This window comes from Agelaius tricolor, unplaced genomic scaffold (assembly GCF_023055355.1).
Source record: "Agelaius tricolor isolate 1412-34295 unplaced genomic scaffold, bAgeTri1.0.p SCAF_7, whole genome shotgun sequence".
NCBI classification, from domain to species: domain Eukaryota; kingdom Metazoa; phylum Chordata; class Aves; order Passeriformes; family Icteridae; genus Agelaius; species Agelaius tricolor.
In genome coordinates this window covers 1,089,849-1,111,257 of record NW_027269267.1, presented here as the reverse complement: position 1 = coordinate 1,111,257, position 21,409 = coordinate 1,089,849, and the positions used below count along the sequence as shown (strand labels likewise).

General features: G+C 37.9%; 1 protein-coding gene across 2 annotated transcripts in view; it reads right to left on the bottom strand.

Moving 5' to 3' along the window:
- RCAN1 (regulator of calcineurin 1) overlaps nt 1-20,560 on the bottom strand; it is a 48,138-nt gene extending 27,578 nt beyond the window's left edge. For both annotated transcript variants that reach the window (XM_071430080.1, XM_071430079.1), the window contains exon 1: nt 20,273-20,560. In XM_071430080.1, coding sequence (XP_071286181.1) covers nt 20,273-20,545 — 273 coding nt within the window. In that variant the 5' untranslated portion in view covers nt 20,546-20,560. The remainder of the gene's footprint in view (nt 1-20,272) is intronic.
- Nucleotides 20,561-21,409: the final 849 nt, after the last annotated feature.

Genomic DNA, 21,409 nt, shown 5'->3' with positions numbered 1-21,409 from the left:
ACCAATCACTTGTCACAGTGATCTGATCCAACTGCCTCTACCTTGATAGTGCCTGAAGCCAGCTCAGAAAATCCCAGCTGACATTTCCAACCTGGCCAGCAGAGCAAGGGAAGAGCTTAAACAGCATTTCCAGTTCCACCTTCTGCAACCCCCACCTTACAGCAAGGGCTGAAATGCCAAATTGGAGTCTTCAAATCTGCATTTGCAAGGCAAAGCCCTCATCAGGACAGGCAGCAACAAAGGGAGACTCAAATAACTGGGGGGGAGAGAGATTAAACAATAATTTGCAAATACATGAAATAAATACAGTCAGAGCTCATTAGTGAATTTGGTGTCCCACATCCAATCTATTTTAAAAAATAAAAGATTCTTCACTTCCAGGCTGACCTGACTGGGTTGACACATGAAAATCTTTCAGCATTTCTTTGCTCATGGTGGTTGTGTTCAGATTTTTGGATGCAGCTCTTTTCCCCACACCCTCATGGTGTGCCATGCTGCAGGTGGATTTTGTTCTCCTCTCCCTCAGCTCTCACAGGATCCTTTCCCTTGGGCTGAGAGTTTCTCCTCGGGCAGTTTTTAAGGATAAAATGAGGGGAACTGCTCTGCTATGATGATGATGAAACCACCAGCACCAAACACTGAACTGGGGCAGTTTAAACCAGGCTTAGTCCAGGACAGGGGACACAAAAGGAGGATTTAACTCTGCTTTCCAATTTACAATCGCTGAGTGATCAACACCTCATTCCTGTCATTCCATCTGCTCCTCCTAGAACCAAGGATTTTTTACATCTATTTCTTCAGGAGTTTTTTTTTTTTGATTTTTACCTTTTACAGCATCATTACTCACCAAGGCACTGGAAAAGGATGGATCTACTACAAATAACTGCAGGAGCTGATGAACAGTGAGAAATAAACACCTCTCAAAAATAGCCCCCACTGGCAGCATTTGCTTCCCAGCCCCAAGTGGTCCCTAAATAGCACCCAGCCAGGTCCCAGCTCCTCCTCATGGCCCTGAATTCCACAGCACGATGGGGCTGGATTTCACTCTTGATTTACTCCCTGCAGCTCCACAGAATCCCCCAGAGCCAGCCACTAAAATCATCTGCATTTCACCCCAATGCACTCTTCCACAGGGCTGCAGGGCCAGCACACAGGGAATGGCCTCAGCTGCAGGGGCAGGGAGGGATGGGATTCTGGGAATCAGCAATTTGGGAAGTTTTGGGAATTAGGGAGGGGCTGGGATGGAATTCCCAGAGCCACTGGGGCTGTCCCTGGACCCCGGGCAGTGCCCAAGGCCAGGCTGGACTCTGGGGACAGTGGGAGGTGGCACTGGGACCATCTTTGATCTCCCTTCCATTCCAAACCATTCTGATTCCATTCAATAAAAACTTCATGGGACTCCCAGCCATGGCCAAGAATTATTCAGCTGCTCATTATTTTATACTGCTTCATTCATTCACTCTGATTAACCAGAGTTAACTCTGGTTTAACATCAGTTAACTCTGATTTTGCAGCCATTTTGTGCTTCCCACACACCTTCAGGACTGTATCATCTGTGGGGTCACAGGTTTAGGATTTTTTTTTGCTTTTCCTGTTTAACTGCCATTTCTGAAAAGTAAAAAAAAAAATTAAATAAAAAATTCTAACAGGTAAGGCAGTTTTCCCTGAAGTGTTTTTCTAAATTTTTATGGTGTTTTTCCAGCTGTGCCACTGAGTGAAGATGTGACATAATCCCATTGGAGCAGGATGAAAAAGACTTCTGCACTTAACAATTTATTATCATGAGAAATGCAGCTGTATTATGCCAAAACCATGGCTTGAGGGAGAGCACAGATAAGGATGAGAACAGCAGGTGGTTTTGGGGTTGTTTTCATTTCTAGCTCCTTCTAACACGACAGCAGCATTTGTTGAACTCAAATATTCAAGATATCATCCCAGGCAAGCAGCAGCTCCGTGTGCATCCTCTGACACATCCTCTGTGACTAAGGGAAAAACAAAAGGAAATCAAAAATTCAACCTGAACGCAGGAGGCTCTGGAAAACACCAGGAGCCGGTCAGAGCAGGCTGGAATTTCTGTGATCTGTCAAGAATGACATTTTCCACTGCACTCACAGAGGCAAGAATGGAAGAGAAACTTCAAAAATGTTCTCTAAGAATGTTCTGGGAGGGGAGGAGAACACTCAAAGCAATTACAAGAAGTTTCTGCATTTCAAAGAACAAAGCAAGTGAACCTGGAATTTTCACAAGGATTTCAAAAGCACTCCTAAAGATCATGGAATGGTTTGGTTGGAAGAGGCTTTAAAGATCATCTAATTCCAACCCCCTTCCACTATCCCATCCAAACCCCTGATAAAATAATAAAATATAACAAAAGATTTCATTATTTTTATATAATTTCATATTAAAAATGTAACTTTTATATATTATAAAAGTTATTTTTATATATATTTATATATAAATAACTTTTATAATCTATAAAAGTTATATTTTATATAGAATTATATAAAAATAATATTTATATATGTATATATTTATAAATTTATATTTATAAATATATAAATATTTATATTTTTATATTTTTATACACTGAACTGGGGCAGTTTAAACCAGGCTTATAAATATATAAATATAATTTTTATATGTATATATTTATAAATTATAAATTTATATTATAAATTTATAAATATATAAATATAATTTATATATAAATTATATTTATATATTTTGATATATTTATATATATACTTTTTTATATATGCTTTATATATATATACACTTTTTATATATTATAATATAAATATAAATATATATATTTATATATTTTATATATATATATATGTACGTACATATATATATTTTATAACTTTTATATAATAAAAGGAGCCACAGAAGAGGCTGGAATTTAACCGAAATCTCCTGCATTTTTGGTGAGGTTAATGCCTGACACACTGTAATTAGCTTAGCCATTAATTAGTGCCACACTGGCATTTCAAGCTGTTAAGATATATAACAACAGAGCTCTGAGGATGCATTTTATTTCTTTCTTTATTCATATGGCAAGAACCCACCTGTTTTGATTAAAGGGGCAAAAAAAGGCAGCATCAGAAAATAAATTTCTGAAAAGATTTTAAATTTCTCAATATTCCAGGCAGTGATTTTTGGGTTAGGAACCCCCACTTGCTGAAAGCCAACACAGTTGTGCATCTGCCACCAAATTCAGCCAGAGAAATGTCTGGAGGTGCCTCTTTGCCAGCAGGGGAGATGCAACATCCTGGAGATAGAACAGATACAACATCCCTGCAGATAGAACAGATAGAACATCCCTGCAGATACAACATCCCTGCAGATAGAACATCCCTGCAGATAGAACATCCCTGCAGATAGAACAGATACAACATCCCTGCAGATGATAGAACATCCCTGCAGATAGAACATCCCTGCAGATACAACATCCCTGCAGATAGAACATCCCTGCAGATACAACATCCCTGCAGATACAACATCCCTGCAGATAGAACATCCCTGCAGATAGAACATCCCTGCAGAGCAGTGGGTAAGGCCAGAACTGCACTCTGGCAGCTGAGGAAGGAACAGAATAAAGAGCATCTGGAGCGGTGGCCGGTGAAAAGTGAAACGCCCAGGCTAGATAAGTGTCCAGCCAACCTCCAGCCAGTCAGGCACTTCCCCAACCCGAAGTCAGGGCCTTGTGCCCAAGGCGATGTCAGGCCTTGCGGACGTGTGGCCGCAGTAGAGAGCTCTGAAGTCGCAGGATGAAATGAAGAGGCGACCCTCAGTTTCTTCGGGGGGGTGGTTTTATTGGTAGGGAAACGTGGAGTTTTTCGGTGGAAGAAGCTGAGAGCCCCGAGGCAGGGAAAGCCTCGGTTTTACAGAGGGTGGGAGGGGTGAAAGATAGCAAATCAGAGAGGGATACATTAAGGATTGGCATGATCGGAGAACCCATCAAACACAGTTGCGGGAGGGACCCTGGCCCCTAACCCAATCACTCGACACCCTGGCCCGAACTCTCTAGAAAAAGAGGCAGGGGTGTCGAGTGACAGGCAGGCTGCCAGGGGTGGGGAACAGGAAAGATACATTTGGTAACCAAGACAACTGGGGAGGGGTTTGGGGATTGACACAAACTGGTAACAGGGCAGGACTTTCTGAGAGAACAATGGAGGGAAAACTGAACAAGCATAAAACACACCACAACAAGCAACCTCTCCTGACAGCACCTCCTGTGGAGCATTCCTGCACTTCAGCTGCTCTGGGCTTTTCTGTTGGGACAGATCCCTGAAAAACTTCCAGAATTGGGTTTATTTGTACTTACACAGATTCTAAGCCCTCCCCAAGGGGAGAACACCCCATGATGTGGGGATTTGTTTGTGGTGGGCTGGTTTTGGAGAGGCCCTGCTGATCCCAGCTGCCCTGAGCTGATTCCTGTGTGTTCCACAACCCCAGGCAGGAGCTGCTCATTCTTTCCACTGCCTGTGCCTGCAGCTGCTGCATCCTGGAGCCCCAGGAAAATCCAACCTTTCCTCAGAGTTTCCATGAGCCAGGCAATGCTGGCTCCCAGCTGGATGGCAACTGGACCAAGGGCCAAGGAATCCTGCACAGGAATGGGTAAAAACACCCAGGAACGGGAAAAAACACACAGGAATGGGAAAATACACCACAGGAATGGGAAAAACCAACCCAGGAATGGGCAAAACACCCCAGGGAATGGGCAAAAACACCTCAGGGACGGGGCAAAAACAACCCAGGAAGGGGCAAAACACTACAGGAATGGGCAAAACCAACCCAGGAATGGGCAAAAACCAACCCAGGGATGGGCAAAATCAGCCCAGGAATGGCCAAAACCAACCCAGGGATGGGAAAAACCAACCCAGGAATGGGAAAAACCAACCCAGGAATGGGCAAAAACCAACCCAGGGATAGACAAAACCAACCCAGGGATGGGCAAAAACCAACCCAGGGATGGGCAAAATCAGCCCAGGAATGGGCAAAACCAGCCCAGGAATGGGAAAAACCAAGCCAGGAATTCCCACTGATTCCCCCTCCAAAAGTTCTGGTTGCCACCAGAAACTCTTTCTTATAATTTAACATCACAACCTGCAACAAATGGACATTTTAATTCTTATTTCATCATCATTTTCCACAGTAATGGATATTTTAATTCTTATTTCATCACCTTTTCTATAGTAATGGACATTCTAATTCTTATTTCATCATCATTTTCCACAGTAATGGACATTTTAATTCTTATTTCATCATCATTTTCCACAGTAATGGACATTTCAATTCTTATTTCATCATCTCTTCTATAGTAATGGACATTTTAATTCTTATTTTCTCTGTCCACAGTAATGGACATTTTAATTCTTATTTTCTACGTCCATAATAATGGAAATTTTAATTCTTATTTCATCTTCTTTTTCCACAGTAACGGAAATTTTAGTTCTTATTTTCTTTTTCCACAGTAATGGACATTTTAATTCTTATTTCCGACTTCCATAGTATTGGACACTTGAATTCTTATCTCATCTTCTTTTTCCACAGTAACAGAAATTTTAGTTCTGATTTTCTTTTTCCACAGCAATGGACATTTTAATTCTTATTTTTTATGTCCATAGTAATGGACATTTTAATTCTTATTTTTTATGTCCATAGTAATGGACATTTTAATTCTTATTTCCTATTTCCATAGTAATTGACATTTTAATTCCTATTTTCAATGTCCATAGTAATGGACATTTAAATTCCTATTTCCTATTTCCATAGTATTGGTTATTTTAATTCTTATTTCATCTTGTTTTTCTACAGCAATGGACATTTTAATGCTTATTTCCTATTTCCATAGTATTGGACATTTTAATTCTTATTTTTTATGTCCATAGTATTGGACATTTTAGTTCTTATTTCATCTTATTTTTCCACAGCTATGGACATTTTAATTCTTATTTCCTATTTCCATAGTATTGGATATTTTAATTCTTATTTCATCTTATTTTTCCACAGTAATGGACATTTTAATTCTTATTTCCTATGTCCATAGTAATGGACATTTTAATTCTTATTTCCATAGTAATGGACATTTTAATTCCTATTTTCAATGTCCATAGTAATGGACATTTTAATTTCTATTTCCTATTTCCATAGTATTGGATATTTTAATTCTTATTTCATCTTATTTTTCCACAGCAATGGACATTTTAATGCTTATTTCCTATTTCCATAGTATTGGACATTTTAATTCTTATTTCGTCTTATTTTTCCACAGTAATGGACATTTTAATTCCTATTTCCATAGTAATGGATATTTTAATTCTTATTTCATCTTGTTTTCCCACAGTAATGGACATTTTAATTCTTATTTCCTATTTCCATAGTATTGGATATTTTAATTCTTATTTCACCTTCTATTTCCACAATAACGGACGTTTTACTTCTTCTTTTCTATTTCCATGGACATATTGCTACTGCAGCTCTCAGGAATTATCAACAATTCTACAGTGAAATACTCAGAGATGGGAGTTGTTAAAGATTTTAATAATATTATCTCACTTGTTTGGTGATCAGAAAATTTTTAATTTAATTTTGAATTCCAAACCCACAGAAGTGTTCTGTTTAACCATATGGATTATGAATGGTGGGAAACACCAAGAGGAAAGAAATCCATTTATTGGAACAGCAGAGCTTGGCTCTTGTGGCACCTCAGAGGCTCCTCCCTCCAGGACAAAGAGGAACAATTCTCCTTTTTTTAATTTTGAATTCCAAACCCACAGAAGTGTTCTGTTTAACTACATGGATTATGAATGGGGGAAAACACCAAGAGGAAAGAAATCCATTTATTGGAACAGCAGAGCCTGGCTCCCGTGGCACCTCCCAGGCTCCTCCCTCCAGACACAGAGGAACAATTCTCCTTTTTTTAATTTTGAATTCCAAACCCACAGAATTGTTCTGTTTGACCATATGGATTATGAATGGGGGAAAACACCAAGAGGAAAGAAATCCATTTATTGGAACAGCAGAGCCTGGCTCTCGTGGCACCTCCCAGGCTCCTCCCTCCAGACCCAGAGGAACAATTCCCCTCCTGCCTTTCAGCCAGCCCTTCCTGGAAAACAGCCTCCATGTGAACAGGCCTCCACACAACCAGCTCCACCAGCCTGTTTTAAACCAGGACCAAACCTTCAGGAGGCTTCCAGAATGGTTTTCAGTCCATGCAAGAAAATGAAGTCAGTTTGGTTGACTTGGCTGCATCTAAAAGTCAAAAAGTTGCATTTTATGGGGGTTTTAATGATTGTTTTAAAAATTGATACTAAAAATTTGACAAATCAATTCATCAATTTTTTATAATAAATTTAAATCAAAGGAACTCAAACCCAACTCCTGAGAGCTCAAACACCAAGAGTTCTTTGCCAGCACCAAAATAACTCCAAGGAAAACCTCCAAAAGCAAAATCCCAGCCAGCTCCTCATTTGTGAGCCTCTGCAAATCTGCCCAGTTACATCTGAATAAATGAAATTCACTGAGCAGGGACAGCTCTGCTTCTGTGAGTGACCAATCAGTGAGTGCCATAATTAATGAAGTTAATTCTGCTTCTCTCTGGCAGTAAAAAACGCTGCAGGAAGAGAGCAAAGGTCCAGAGCAGGGGCTGGGGGTGATTCTGATTTAGGACATTTCACATCCTAAATCCCTGTGCTGGCAGCCACCACTCTCCAACCTCCTCATTTTTAACAGCAGCATCCCAAACATTTTAGGACAATGACTTCCACAGATTAATTATGCATTACACCCACCAAAAAAAAAATAAAACAAAATTTAAATGGTACTTTAGAGCTCTGTTCCAACTTCAGGTTCACTGAACACAGCCCATACTCAGTCATTGCCAGCACATTTCTGCATTTTAAGAGGAAACAAAGAGCCCCTGGTCAGAGCAAGAGATAAAACCCCAATGAAAACTTCCCCAAATGGCCCCTGAGGAAAGAGCTTCATAAATACAGAAACCACAACCAAAGCCCAGCATTAAAGCAACCCCAGGCAGCTCAGGTGTCCCTGGAGCTGGAGCATCCCTGGGGTCCCTTCCAACCCATCCCATCCCAGGAGTTTCTATTTGCACACAGGAACAACCCCCAGACTCCACTGGAATTTCTGATTAGGCATTAAAGAACTATAGAAACAAACAAAAAAACCCCAAAAACGCAGAAGCATTAAAAACTTCAATTAAATATATGTCACAATTCAATAGATGTATTTGCTTCATGGTTTTTTTATTATTTCCCTCATCTTGTGTTCTCCTGACCTGTTATGACACCAAGTCATGTTATTTATTAATAATCAATATTAGTTATAAATGTATGAACACAGCTTATTAAAACTTGAATAAACTACTGACTGAACTATTCAGCAATAAACTGTCCCAGAATGAAATCCTTGCTGCTAAAATGACTTTTATAATTTAGTCCTGCTCTGCATGGGACAGTTCAGTCACTGCTGATAATAACAAATAAAAAAGAAATTAAAAAGTGACTGCTGATAATCAAAAATAAAAAATACCTGGTTGTGCATTTTGGGGCCATTTGGGTTCATCTTGGGTGCAGCCCTGGCTGGGCTCTGGTGCTGCCCAAGGTGCATCCATGCAGGCCTTGGAATAAATCTTTATTAAAAGATTCATTTTTTATTCTTCATTTTTAATCTTTATGTTTATTCTTTATTTTATATTCCTTATTCTTTATTTTTATTCTTTATTTTTAATCTTTATTCTTTATTTTATATTCCTTATTCTTTATTTTTATTCTTTATTTTTTATTCTTTATTTTTATATTTATACTTTATTTTATATTCTTTATTCTTTATTTTTAATCTTTATTTTTTATTCTTTATTCTTTATTTTATATTCTTTATTTTTAATCTTTAGTTTTATTCTTTAATCTTTATATTTATTCTTTACTCCTTATTTTATATTCTTTATTTTTAATCTTTATTCTTTATTTTATATTCTTTATTCTTTATTTTTAATCTTTATTCTTTATTTTATATTCTTTATTTTTATTCTTTATTAAAAGATTTATTACATTTTATCTTAATAAACCATTACAATTCATTATTAAAATTTTAAATTTCTTACACCATTATAATATAATAACATATCACATAAGTTCTGTGGTGCCATAATAATTTACCACTAAATTCTTCTTGAATCTTTATTATTGGAATAAATGCCTGCTTCATTTCTCAGTTGTGCTGTGGCTCAGCCATCCCCAGGCAGCAGCAGCAGCAGCAGCAGGGTTCCCCATTTCCCCATTTCCCCATTTCCCATTCCCCATTCTGTGCAGGCCCATGAGCGCTCAGAGCTGCACAGCGGAGCCGCTCTGGGATCCTCCTGCCAGCAATGAGCAAGCTCGGAGCACGGCACCGCTGCCAGGGCTTTGCTATCAACGGCTCCAACAGCATTGCCAGCTCCAATATTCCTAGCTCCGATATTGTGTTAACATCTCCAAGAATATTTCTACCTCCAATATTTCCAGCTCCAATATTGTGTTAACATCTCCAAGAATATTTCTACCTCCAATATTTCTATCTATCTATCTGTCTCCAATATTTCTATCTATCTGTCTGTCTCCAATATTTCTATCTATCTGTCTCCAATATTTCTATCTATCTATCTGTCTCCAATAATATTTCTATCTCCAATAATATTTCTATCTCCAATAATATTTCTATCTCCAATATTTCTATCTCCAATATTTCTATCTCCAATATTTTCTTAATATCTCCAATAATATTTTTATCTCCAATATTTTGTCAATATCTCCAATAATATTTTTATCTCCAATATTTCTATCTCCAATATTTCTATCTCCAATATTTCTATCTCCAATATTTCTATCTCCAATATTTTGTCAACATCTCCAATAATGTTTCTATCTCCAATAATATTTCTATCTCCAATATTTTGTTAACATCTCCAACAATATTTTTATTTCCAATATTTCTATCTCCAATATTTTGTCAACATCTCCAATAATATTTCTATCTCTAATAATATTTTTATTTCCAATATTTCTATCTCCAATATTTTGTTAACATCTCCAATAATATTTTTATTTCCAATATTTCTATCTCCAATATTTTGTTAACATCTCCAACAATATTTTTATTGCCAATATTTCTATCTCCAATATTTCTATCTCCAATATTTTGTTAATATCTCCAACAATATTTCTATCTCCAATAATATTTTTATCTCCAATATTTCGTTAATATCTCCAATAATATTTTTATTTCCAATATTTCTATCTCCAACAATATTTCTATCTCCAATATTTCTATCTCCAATATTTTGTCAACATCTCCAATAATATTTTTATCTCCAATAATATTTCTATCTCCAGTATTTCTATCTCCAATAATATTTCTATCTCCAATATTTTGTCAATATCTCCAATAATATTTTTATCTCCAATATTTCTATCTCCAATATTTTGTTAACATCTCAATAATATTTTTATTTCCAATATTTCTATCTCCAATATTTTGTTAAAATCTCCAACAATATTTTTATCTCCAATATTTCTATCGCCAGTATTTTGTTAACATCTCCAATAATATTTCTATCTCCCAATATTTCTATCTCCAATATTTTTATCTCCAATATTTCTATCTCCAATAATATTTTTATTTCCAATATTTCCATCTCCAATATTTTGTTAACATCTCCAACAATATTTTTATTTCCAATATTTCTATCTCCAATATTTCTATCTCCAATATTTCTATTGCCAATATTTCATTAACATGTCCAACAATATTTTTATCTCCAATATTTTGTTAACATCTCCAATAATATTTCTATCTCCAATAATATTTCTATCTCCAATATTATTTCTATCTCCAATATTTTGTTAACATGTCCAATAATATTTTTATCTCCAATATTTCTATCTCCAATATTTTGTTAACATCTCCAACAATATTTTTATTTCCAATACTTCTATCTCCAATATTTTGTTAACATCTCCAATAATATTTCTATCTCCAATATTTCTATCTCCAATATTCTGTTAACATCTCCAATAATATTTTTATCTCCAATAATATTTCTATCTCCAATATTTTGTTAACATCTCCAATAATATTTCTATCTCCAATATTTCTATCTCCAATATTCTGTTAACATCTCCAATAATATTTTTATCTCCAATAATATTTCTATCTCCAATATTTTGTTAACATCTCCAACACCAAAGCTATTCATGAGAATTTTAAACACTGCTTTTCTAGGTTCAGGTATTTTTGAGGCACCCAACAACCACCTTGTGCAACAGGAGTGATTTGAATATTTCAATCAATAAATATTATATATTTCCATTGTTTTTTTTCTACCTATAAAAGTATTTGTATTGTTTGCTTGAAGCACTGATCAGCCAAAAATTGGCAAAAAATTGACAAAAAAATGGGAGTTAAAAGGTCCAAAAAAAAAACCCCAGGAATGGGGAGAAATTCCTGGGGGAAAAGGGAAAAATTTGAATTAAATTCTGATTTTTGGACCTGAAAATTGGCAAAATATTCCCAAATATCCCAAAAAAATTCCCAAAAATTCCCCAAAAAATTCAGAGGACTTGAATAAGTGGAATTTTGACACAGAAATAATTCTTCTGGAGACCTACAGAAGATATGTGTGTGATATAATCCTCAAGCTGCTCAAAGAATAGCACTTCCAGAAGTGCTATTGAACAACTCTTCCTAATGGAAGGTTCCTCATTTTCTTGTCATGATTTTAGTGCCCAAAGTCAATCCAGACCATTGAGATGTGATTTTAAACCACACTCTTAACCCTGAGCTTTCTTTGGAAACCAGAAGCATTGAAATCTATAAACACTGTCCCAAAAAAAAGAGAATTTTTTTGGCAGAGAAAGAATGAAAACCATCAAAAGATATGCAGGTGCCAATAATGAAATTGGATATTCCCATTGGGGAAACTTTGCCAAGAGCAGAGCTGTGGTCACAAAAATCTATAAATGTAAAACCACTTTTTTTTGGGTTTTTATTTTGGGGGTTTTTTGGGGATTTTTTTTATTTTGGGGTTTTTATTTTTATTTTATTTTATATTTTAAAATGTTTTCTTTTCTTTTGAATGGGATCTAAGAAGCTGTGAAGTGAAAGGATTACAAGGCCTGTGGCAGAGGCAGGAAGGGCTTAGCAGAAAATGGAGATTATTTGTTAGAAAAGGCTGCTGAGAAATCTGCTCAGCTCCCTGCCAGGCACGAGGAGTTCTTGAAACACCTGACAAACCCTAAATGACAAACCCTAAATGCACCTGCTGGTGATTCCAGAGCCTCCAGGCAACTCCAACCCCAACTCAATCTCCTTTAATACAGAGCTTTATTCCCAGCTGTCATGGTTTAACACTGGCACAATGCCAGTGCCCCCATGAAGATACCTTCTCCCTGGTTTCTGCTGTGAGATGTGACCAGGAATAAGCAAAGCAGGCTCCTACTTAGGGAAAAAAGAACCAGAACTTTATTAACTACTCTACAACTACAGATAAAGTGAAACACACACACAGGGAAAATGAGAACCTCACAAATGCATTTCCTCCTCCCCCCACCAAATTTCCAACACAATACATTTGTTCATCAAATCACCAACTCTCGGTCCAGCAGCACCTTTTAGACAATCAATCCTCAGTTCATCAAGAGGAGAGGAGTCCTTCTTGTACCATGGGCTTCCCCTGGAAACACAGCTGAAGCCTCGTGTGTTTCTGTGTCACTTGTGGCACTGCCCGGAGTCCATCTGCCGTCGTGACCTCTTCCTTTCATGTCCAGTGCTCTCACCACTGAACATGGACCAGAGCTGCTTCTAGGGTTGTCTTTTAAGGATGCTCTGTCCCGATCCAAAAAAGGCACAGTCTCTCCTTTGGGACACCTGTCCCCACAATCTCTCCTTTGGGACACCTGTCCCCCCCATATTTTTCACCCCCTGGGGCCGAGGGGCATCAACACTGAACCCTCTTGGTTCTGTCCATGGCTATACAAAAAGAGTCCAGCAAAAGCTACTCCATCATCTCTTCCCACTAGGATTCTTCTCTACTCTTCTACTATCTCTCACTCGCCCAGACCTCTCTCACACTGGCCCATTTCCTTTTTCATCTTCCACTCTATCTTCTAGGAAAGGTCAATGTTCTGTGAAGTTCTCATTCTCCAAAAAGGGGTTAAAAGCTCCTACAAGCGGCCGGTGCACCCCCCCTTCTTCTCCGTCCCAGCTGTGCTGCCGGCACAGGCCCATGTTTATCCAGTTTCAAGGTTACAGTCTCAGGCAGCGGCTCTTTCTCTCTCTCTCTCTGTCTCTCAGGGGGGGCTGCCCGATGCCTCCCGGTGTCTCCCTCTCTCTCTCTCTGTATCTCTGTATCTCTGTATCTCTCTCTCTCTCTCTCTCTCTCTCTGTGTCTCTCAGGGGGGGCTGCCCGATGCCTCCCGGTGTCTCTCTCTCTCTTTCTCTCTTCCACCCTTCCACCCCGGGGCTCAGGCCTACCTCTCCCGGCCACATGGCTTTCCCCTCCCCCTGCCCAGCCAGCAGCTGGGCCGGGGCAGAGACCCGAACTCTTTCCCGCCGGAAACCCAAGAGGACCCTCCCAGGGGAGAGCTCTGCTTTTAACCCCGTGTTCTCAGAGGCGTGTCCATGTCCCAATGGCCAGGTTAAATGCCAATATTAAAGCCTGAATATCCATTGGCCAAAAACACAGCATCCCAAAAAACACATTTCCTGTCAAACCACCACACCAGCTGAGCCCTCCAGGGGCTGCCAGCACTGCCAGCACCCCAAGCTGCAGGAAAGCAGAGTTTGGGAGCTGCAGTTCCAGGCTTCTGCTGCTGCTCACCTTGCTGGGATTTGTCTGCAAGCACAAATATTACAGATTTTTATTTGTTTTTAATAAATGATTGCACAGAGAATCGTTCCCAGCCAGCCCTGGGGTTACTGAGGGCTCAGCCCCAGCTCAGAGTGCATTTCCTGCAGGATGAATTTCTGTAATAATTCACTTTTCCCAGAGAAAAGCTGCTCCCATGGCAGAGCTGCCTGCTCTCAGCTTCTCTTCAATTTTAGTTGTGTTAATTATGGAGAACTGGCTGCCATGCTCATTAATTGGCAAAAATCAGCAGATTAAGGTAATTATCACAGAGCCAGTAAAGGTGGAAGTGGCTTTCCCAGCAGAGCCATCATGGAAACAGGACAAAATACGGTCTGAAATATGGAAATGGATTAAAAATGTGATTTTTGAACACCTGAAAGGTCCCCAAGTGCCACATCCAACCACCTCTGGAACACTCCCAGGGATGGAGACTCCAGCAAAAATCAAACCAAAACCAACGGCTCAGAAACTTCTCCAAATCAAAATCTCAGAAACATTTGCAAGGAATTGAAGGGAGAATTGTCTCAGTCCAAAACCTCTCCTAGGCCTAAACCCAGGGATTTTCTGAGCAATGAAATCCCTGGAGGAACAATTTGTGCTCCCCTTTGCCCACAGGGAAGGGAAATGGAAACTGCATTTGGGGTTTTGGTTAAGGCTGGCATTAAATGTGTGAGATGGGATTTTGTGTTTAGTAGGTTTTATTTCTATCACAGTTTCCCAAACTGTCAATGTTATTTTATTTTCATTAATTAAAATGGAGCTGTATTTCTATAAGGGTTTTAAGGATAAATTGTTTAATTAAGAAATGATGCTTGAAGGGGAAATGGAAACTGGATTTGGGGTTTTTGGTTAAGGCTGGCATTAAATGTGTGAGATGGGATTTTGTGTTTTGTAGTTTTTATTTCTATCACACTTATTATAGTTATTATTTATATTTAAAACTGTGAGTTTTATAGTATTTTATTTTCATTAATTAAAATGGAGTTTTATTTTTACAAAGGTTTTAAGGATAAATTGTTTGATTAAGAAATTATACTTGAAGGGGAAATGGAAACTGGATTTGGGGTTTTTCTGTTAAGGTTGGCATTAAATGTGTGAGATGGATTTTGTGTTTTGTAGTTCTTATTTCTATCACAGTTATTATATGATAGTTATTACTTATATTTAAAACTGAGTTTTACCGTATTTTATTTTCATTTAAAATGAAGTTGTATTTTTATAAAGGATTTAAGGATAAATTGTTTGATTAAAAATGATACTTTAAGGGGAAATGGAAAATGGTTTTAGGTTCTTTTGGTTAAGGCTGGCATTAAATGTGTGAGATGGCATTTTGTGTTTACTAGTTTTTATTTCTATCACAGTTTCCCAAACTGTCAATGTTATAATACTTCATTTTCATTAATTAAAAATGGAGCTGTATTTTTACAAAGGTTTTAAGGATAAATTGTTTGATTAAGAAATGATGCTTGAAGGGGAAATGGAAACTGCATTTGGGGTTTTTCTGTTAAGGTTGGCATTAAATGTGTGAGGTGGGATTTTGTGTTTTGTAGTTCTTATTTCTATCACAGTTATTATATGATAGTTATTATTTATATTTAAAACTGTGAGTTTTATAGTATTTTATTTTCATTAATTAAAATGGAGATGGATTTTTATAAAGGATTTAAGGATAAATTGTTTGATTAAGAAATTATGCTTGAAGGGGAAATGGAAACTGGATTTGGGGTTTTTCTGTTAAGGTTGGCATTAAATGTGTGAGATGGATTTTGTGTTTATTAGCTTTTATTTCTATCACAGTTTCCCAAACTGTCAATGTTATAGTATTTTATTTTCATTAATTAAAACTGGAGCTGTATTTTTATAAAGGTTTTAAGGATAAATTGTTTAATTAAGAAATGATGCTTGAAAGGGAAATGGAAACTGCATTTGGGGTTTTTCTGTTAAGGTTGGCATTAAATGTGTGAGATGGAATTTTGTGTTTAGTAGTTTTTATTTCTATCACAGTTATTATATTATAATTTATATTTAAAACTGTGAGTTTTATCATATTTTATTTTCATTAATTAAAACGGAGCTGTATTTTAATAAAGGCTTTAAGGATAAATTGTTTGATTAAGAAATGATGCTTGAAGGGGAAATGGAAACTGGATTTGGGGTTTTTGGTTAAGGTTGGCATTGAATGTGTGAGATGGGATTTTGTCTTTATCAGCTTTTATTTCTATTACAGTTTCCCAAACTGTCAATGTTAAAATATTTTAATTTCATTAATTAAAAACGGAGCTGTATTTCTATAAGGGTTTTAAGGATAAATTGTTTAATTAAGAAATTATACTTTAAGAGGAAATGGAAAATGGTTTTAGGTTCTTTTGGTTAAGGTTGGCATTGAATGTGTGAGATGGCATTTTGTGTTTAGTAGGTTTTATTTCTATCACAGTTTCCCAAACTGTCAATGTTATAATACTTCATTTTCATTAATTAAAATGGAGCTGTATTTTTATAAAGGTTTTAAGGATAAATTGTTTAATTAAGAAATGATGCTTGAAAGGGAAATGGAAACTGGATTTGGCTTCTTTTGGTTAAGGTTGGCATTAAATGTGTGAGATGGGATTTTGTGTTTTGTAGTTTTTATTTCTATTACACTTATTATAGTTATTATTTATATTTAAAACTGTGAGTTTTATCGTATTTTATTTTCATTAATTAAAATGGAGTTTTATTTTTACAAAGGTTTTAAGGATAAATTGTTTGATTAAGAAATTATACTTGAAGGGGAAATGGAAACTGGATTTGGGGTTTTTCTGTTAAGGTTGGCATTAAATGTGTGAGATGGCATTTTACGCTTATTAGTGTTTATTTCTATTACAGTTTCCCAAACTGTGAATATTATAATATTTTATTTTCATTAATTAAAAATGGAGCTGTATTTTTATAAGGGTTTTAAGGATAAATTGTTTAATTAAGAAATTATACCTAAATTATTTTTACTTTTAACTTATTACTAACTACTTGTGGTTTGTAATGTGGATTTTTTTTATTTAATTACACAATATTACTTGTGAAGAAGGATTAGTTTCTGTTTTAAACTTTTCTCTTGTTTTATATATATTATTATATATTCAAACTTTAAACTCTAATTTTTCTACTCTGTGATACAACACACTTCTATTTAAACAATACACTTATAATTTTAGTTCTATTGTTTAATTTTAATAAATTAAATAAATTAAATAAATTAAATTAAATAAATAATAAAATAATAAATGATAAATAATTAAATATTATATATATTATTATACATTTTATATATAATAAATAATTACATAATAATAAATAATTAAATAAATGATAAATTAATAATTAAATTAAATAAATTAAAATAAATTATTGTTTAATTTTAATAAATTAAATAAACAATTTTAAATAATTAATTTAATTTTAATTAATGACATCATTTTAAAATAATAAATGTATTTAGTTTTTTATTATTTAATTTTGGAAGTCTCCCTCCCACCTTTAGGTCAAATGCAGCGTTCCCTTGGGGGTCAGTGTTTGTCAGCACACAAATCTGAAATTCTCAGTTCCCAGGGTTCCAACCAGGCAGAAATGCTGAAATGATGAAATTATTTCACTTTTCAGCCTTGCTGTGCCCGTGTCAGAACTGTGGAATCCCCAGGGAACTCTGACACATCCCTGGGGATGGCAGGAGCCAGGGAAATCTTTCACCTGCTTGGATCCAACAGCACAAATCCCATCCAAAGGGGCCTCTACTGACAGAAAACAGCCCTAAAAATGGAATATCCCACCAAGAGCATGGAAAACCACAAAAACCTAATTGGAAATTATTTACTGATACATTTTCTTACACAAATGAGTACACAGGGACACAGTTTTAAAAAGAAAATTCAAGAATTACAGTCCCTCAAGCACACAGTCAACACTGAAGCTACCAAAAGCTGCAGATCCAATGTAAAAAGCAGTTCAGAAAACCCCAATTTTTTAAAGTAATTTACCAACTTGAAGATGAGAAAAAAGGGTTTTGTCTGAGATAATTTCCTGTACTTCAATAGAAAGAAAAAACTCCAGAATTGAAAGGAATTCCTGAACTGTGCTTTAGAAAACTTGAGAGTAAGTGCTTAGGAAAATTTAATTTTTTTTTTACTCTGGAAGATTTTGGGGCTGGTATTAAGAAACTGGTCATGAAGTATTTTTATTTCTTCTGAGAATAAACTGCCATTGACAGGAAGAATTGACAGGAAGGTCTGGTTTTGAGACTGCTCACAAACCATTTAAAACTTCTGATTTCTCAACTGGGATTACCTACAGCTCAATAAAAACCATTAAAAATCTGAAAAGGAGAAAGAGGAGGAATGTGCAGAACAGATCTTGGCTGGGGAAGGACAGAACAGGAACAGTTACCAGGGGCTGCCCTGTCTCACCTTTGATTGGATCAACCCTCCTCAAATAGGGCAATCCAGGATTAGTTATTAGGGGGCCATGAAGGGGGAAAATCCCATTTAACTGGAGAGAAAAAACCCCATTTAACTGGAGAGAAAAAAACCCATTTAACTGGAGAGAAAAAACCCCATTTAACTGGAGAGAAAAAAACCCATTTAACTGGAGAGAAAAAAATCCCATTTAACTGGAGAGAAAAAAATCTCATTTAACTGGAGAGAAAAAAACCCATTTAACTGGAGAGGAAAGGTATTTTAGGAGTGTGTTACACCTGCTGGGAAAAGCAGAGTGCTCACAGAGTGGAAGCAACCAAACCCAGCAAAATTCAGAATATTTACAAACACTGGGTGAGGATCCCTTCATCAGCACCAAACTCCACAGCTCTGCTGCACAAGTTGGAATTTTCTGGGTGTATTCTACACCAAACCAAGGGAATTTTGTTAAAGTTCACCCCCTAACCAAGTGCAGCCTTTTAAAATTACCTTGGAATCCTTCCCAGGTGGTCCAGTGACATTTCAGTGTGAGCACATCACCCCACACACCTGAGGGACAAAATTCCTGCATTCCCTTGGACACCAAACCACCAAATGCTCTGCAGAACTGGACAAACCATGGCTGAATGCAGCATTTCCCTCATTTTTAATAGAACTCTGTTTTTTCTTATATCAGCCAAATGCTGAGGGCACCTTTGACACCTCCAAAATCTGGGATTCAGCCTCAGGGCCTCGCTCCGCTTTCTCTCTCTGCACCTTCCTGACATTTGGCCAACAAAATAAATTAAAAACATGGCCAGTCCATGTGGCTTCCTAAAAATGTCACTTATTGCCAGCTTTCAAGAGTTATCAGCTCTTGCCAGCTCTGTAACTTGATAAAATGAAGGTAAATTATCTATTTCAGTGCTGCAATTCAGTGCCCACAGACAAGTGAACTGATTTTTCATCTATTAAAAGTCTGTGTGCACCTACCTTCCAAGGACCTCCACCTGCCTTCTTTTAAGTTTTGTGTTACTTCTAAAACTTTGAGACTTTTCCTCCCACCTGGAGACAGATATTTACTCAAGTTCAAGGCACTTCTCCCATTCTTTACCTTAGAAATGTAATTTATGCAGGATCTGTACATGGTGAAGACAACACAGTTTATGCTGAGATGATGAGACTCAAATTCATTTGTTACCCCTGCCCAACCTTTCAAGTCCATTCTGTTTAATTCAAATCTGTTGAAAAACTAAGCATCACCTTCAGGATGAAAGGGTTTGATAGCAGAAACAAGAAAAAAAAAGAATAAAACCACAACATCAGGTGCTCTAAACACCACCTTAAGCACAAAGTTCAGGCTAGGGGGGTCCAGGGATATTTGATTTCATTTCTGTTTCATGCAGAGCTTCACCCTGGGCTACAGATTCAGGAATCAAAGGAATGAAGCTAAAATAGCTGTTGGTGTTGAAAGTCCCATGGAATCATGTGGAACCACCAAGGTTTGGGCACCATGCAGTGCCAGCTGTGCCCCATGGGCACCTTGTCCCCAGCCCAGAGCACTCAGTGCCACCTGCAGGGGACACCTGCAGGGCTGGGCACTGCAAAGCTCCCTGGGCAGCCCCTGCCAAGGCCTGAGCTCCCTTGCCATGGGCAAATTGCTGTTGCTGTCCAAGCTGAGCCTGCCCTGGCCCAGCCTGAGGCCGTTCCCTCCGCTCCCGGAGCAGAGTCCGGCCCCTCCTGGCTCCACCCTCAGAGCGGGCTCAGCTCAGCCCGGCTCGGGACGCGGCTCCCGGCAGGACCGAGGAGGGGACGGGCGGGACGCGCAGCCACAGCCTCGCCCCCTCATCCCCCCGCTCCCCGGAGGTTCTCTCGCACAGAGAACCGCGGCAGCCCCGGCCCCGCACCCCGTGCCTCCCTCACGGCTCCCGGCGCGCCTCACCCGGCACGGGCCGTCCTGGAAGACGCGCGGGTCCAGGTTGCAGGCGATGGTGGCGGTGGGCAGATCGCGCAGCGCCACCGCCTCCATCTCGCGGTCAACGAAGCTCCACTCCGCGTCCGCCTCCTCTTCCTCTTCCTCCTCCTCCTCCCCTTCCTCCTCGTCTTCCCCGGGCGGCAGCGGCTGCTGGAGCGGCGGCTCCTCCATGGCCGGAGGCGAGCGGAGGCGGCAGCAGCGACGTCGCTGAGGCGGCTTCTCCCATCCCCCGCCCGCCATCTTGTTTCCTTCGCCCCCGCCCCGCAGCAGCCAATCGGAAGCCGCCGCCGCCCCCTCCGCGGGCCGTGTCAGCCAATCGGAAGCCGCCGCCGCCGCTGCGGCAACAGGTGGCGCGTGAGGCCGCGTCCGCCATGTTGGGCGAGGGCAGCGCCGTGAGGGAGCGGCTGAGCTCCCACCCACAAAATCAACTATATATGTATAAAATATACTATATTTACCATACGCACTGTATATTTAGTATATATTGTGCATGTAATACACGTGCGCTTCATATATACTGTACTATAGCTGAAAATTTACCATATAATATACCATATTATTTACCATATACCATATTATTTACCAAATAATATACCATATATTGTTATGTGGTATATTATATTATAATACCATATATTGTTATAATATACCATATATGTTATAATTATGCTATCATATATAATACCATACATTATTATACCCTACTTTACCATATAATTTTCCATATAATATACCATATATATGTACCCTATAGTGTGTGTACTGTCTTCATAATATTTTGCTATATTATATGTAATAGACATACAGCATAGCCTACACAGAATGTTTTTTATATATGTGGTATATATCTAATATACTTTATATAAAAAGGTGCTTTATGTAACGATATACTGTGTGTATATGTGGGAATATAAATAATATGCAGTATATATAACACATATAAAATATGCTGTATATAATAATATACTGTATGCACATGTATTTTTATATATAAATTACTCTATATAATGCTTTATTATTGCTCGAGAGAGAAAGACATGAGCTCCATGTCCCATCCCTGGAAGTGTTCAAGGCCAGGTTGGATGGTCTATAACATAAATGTTA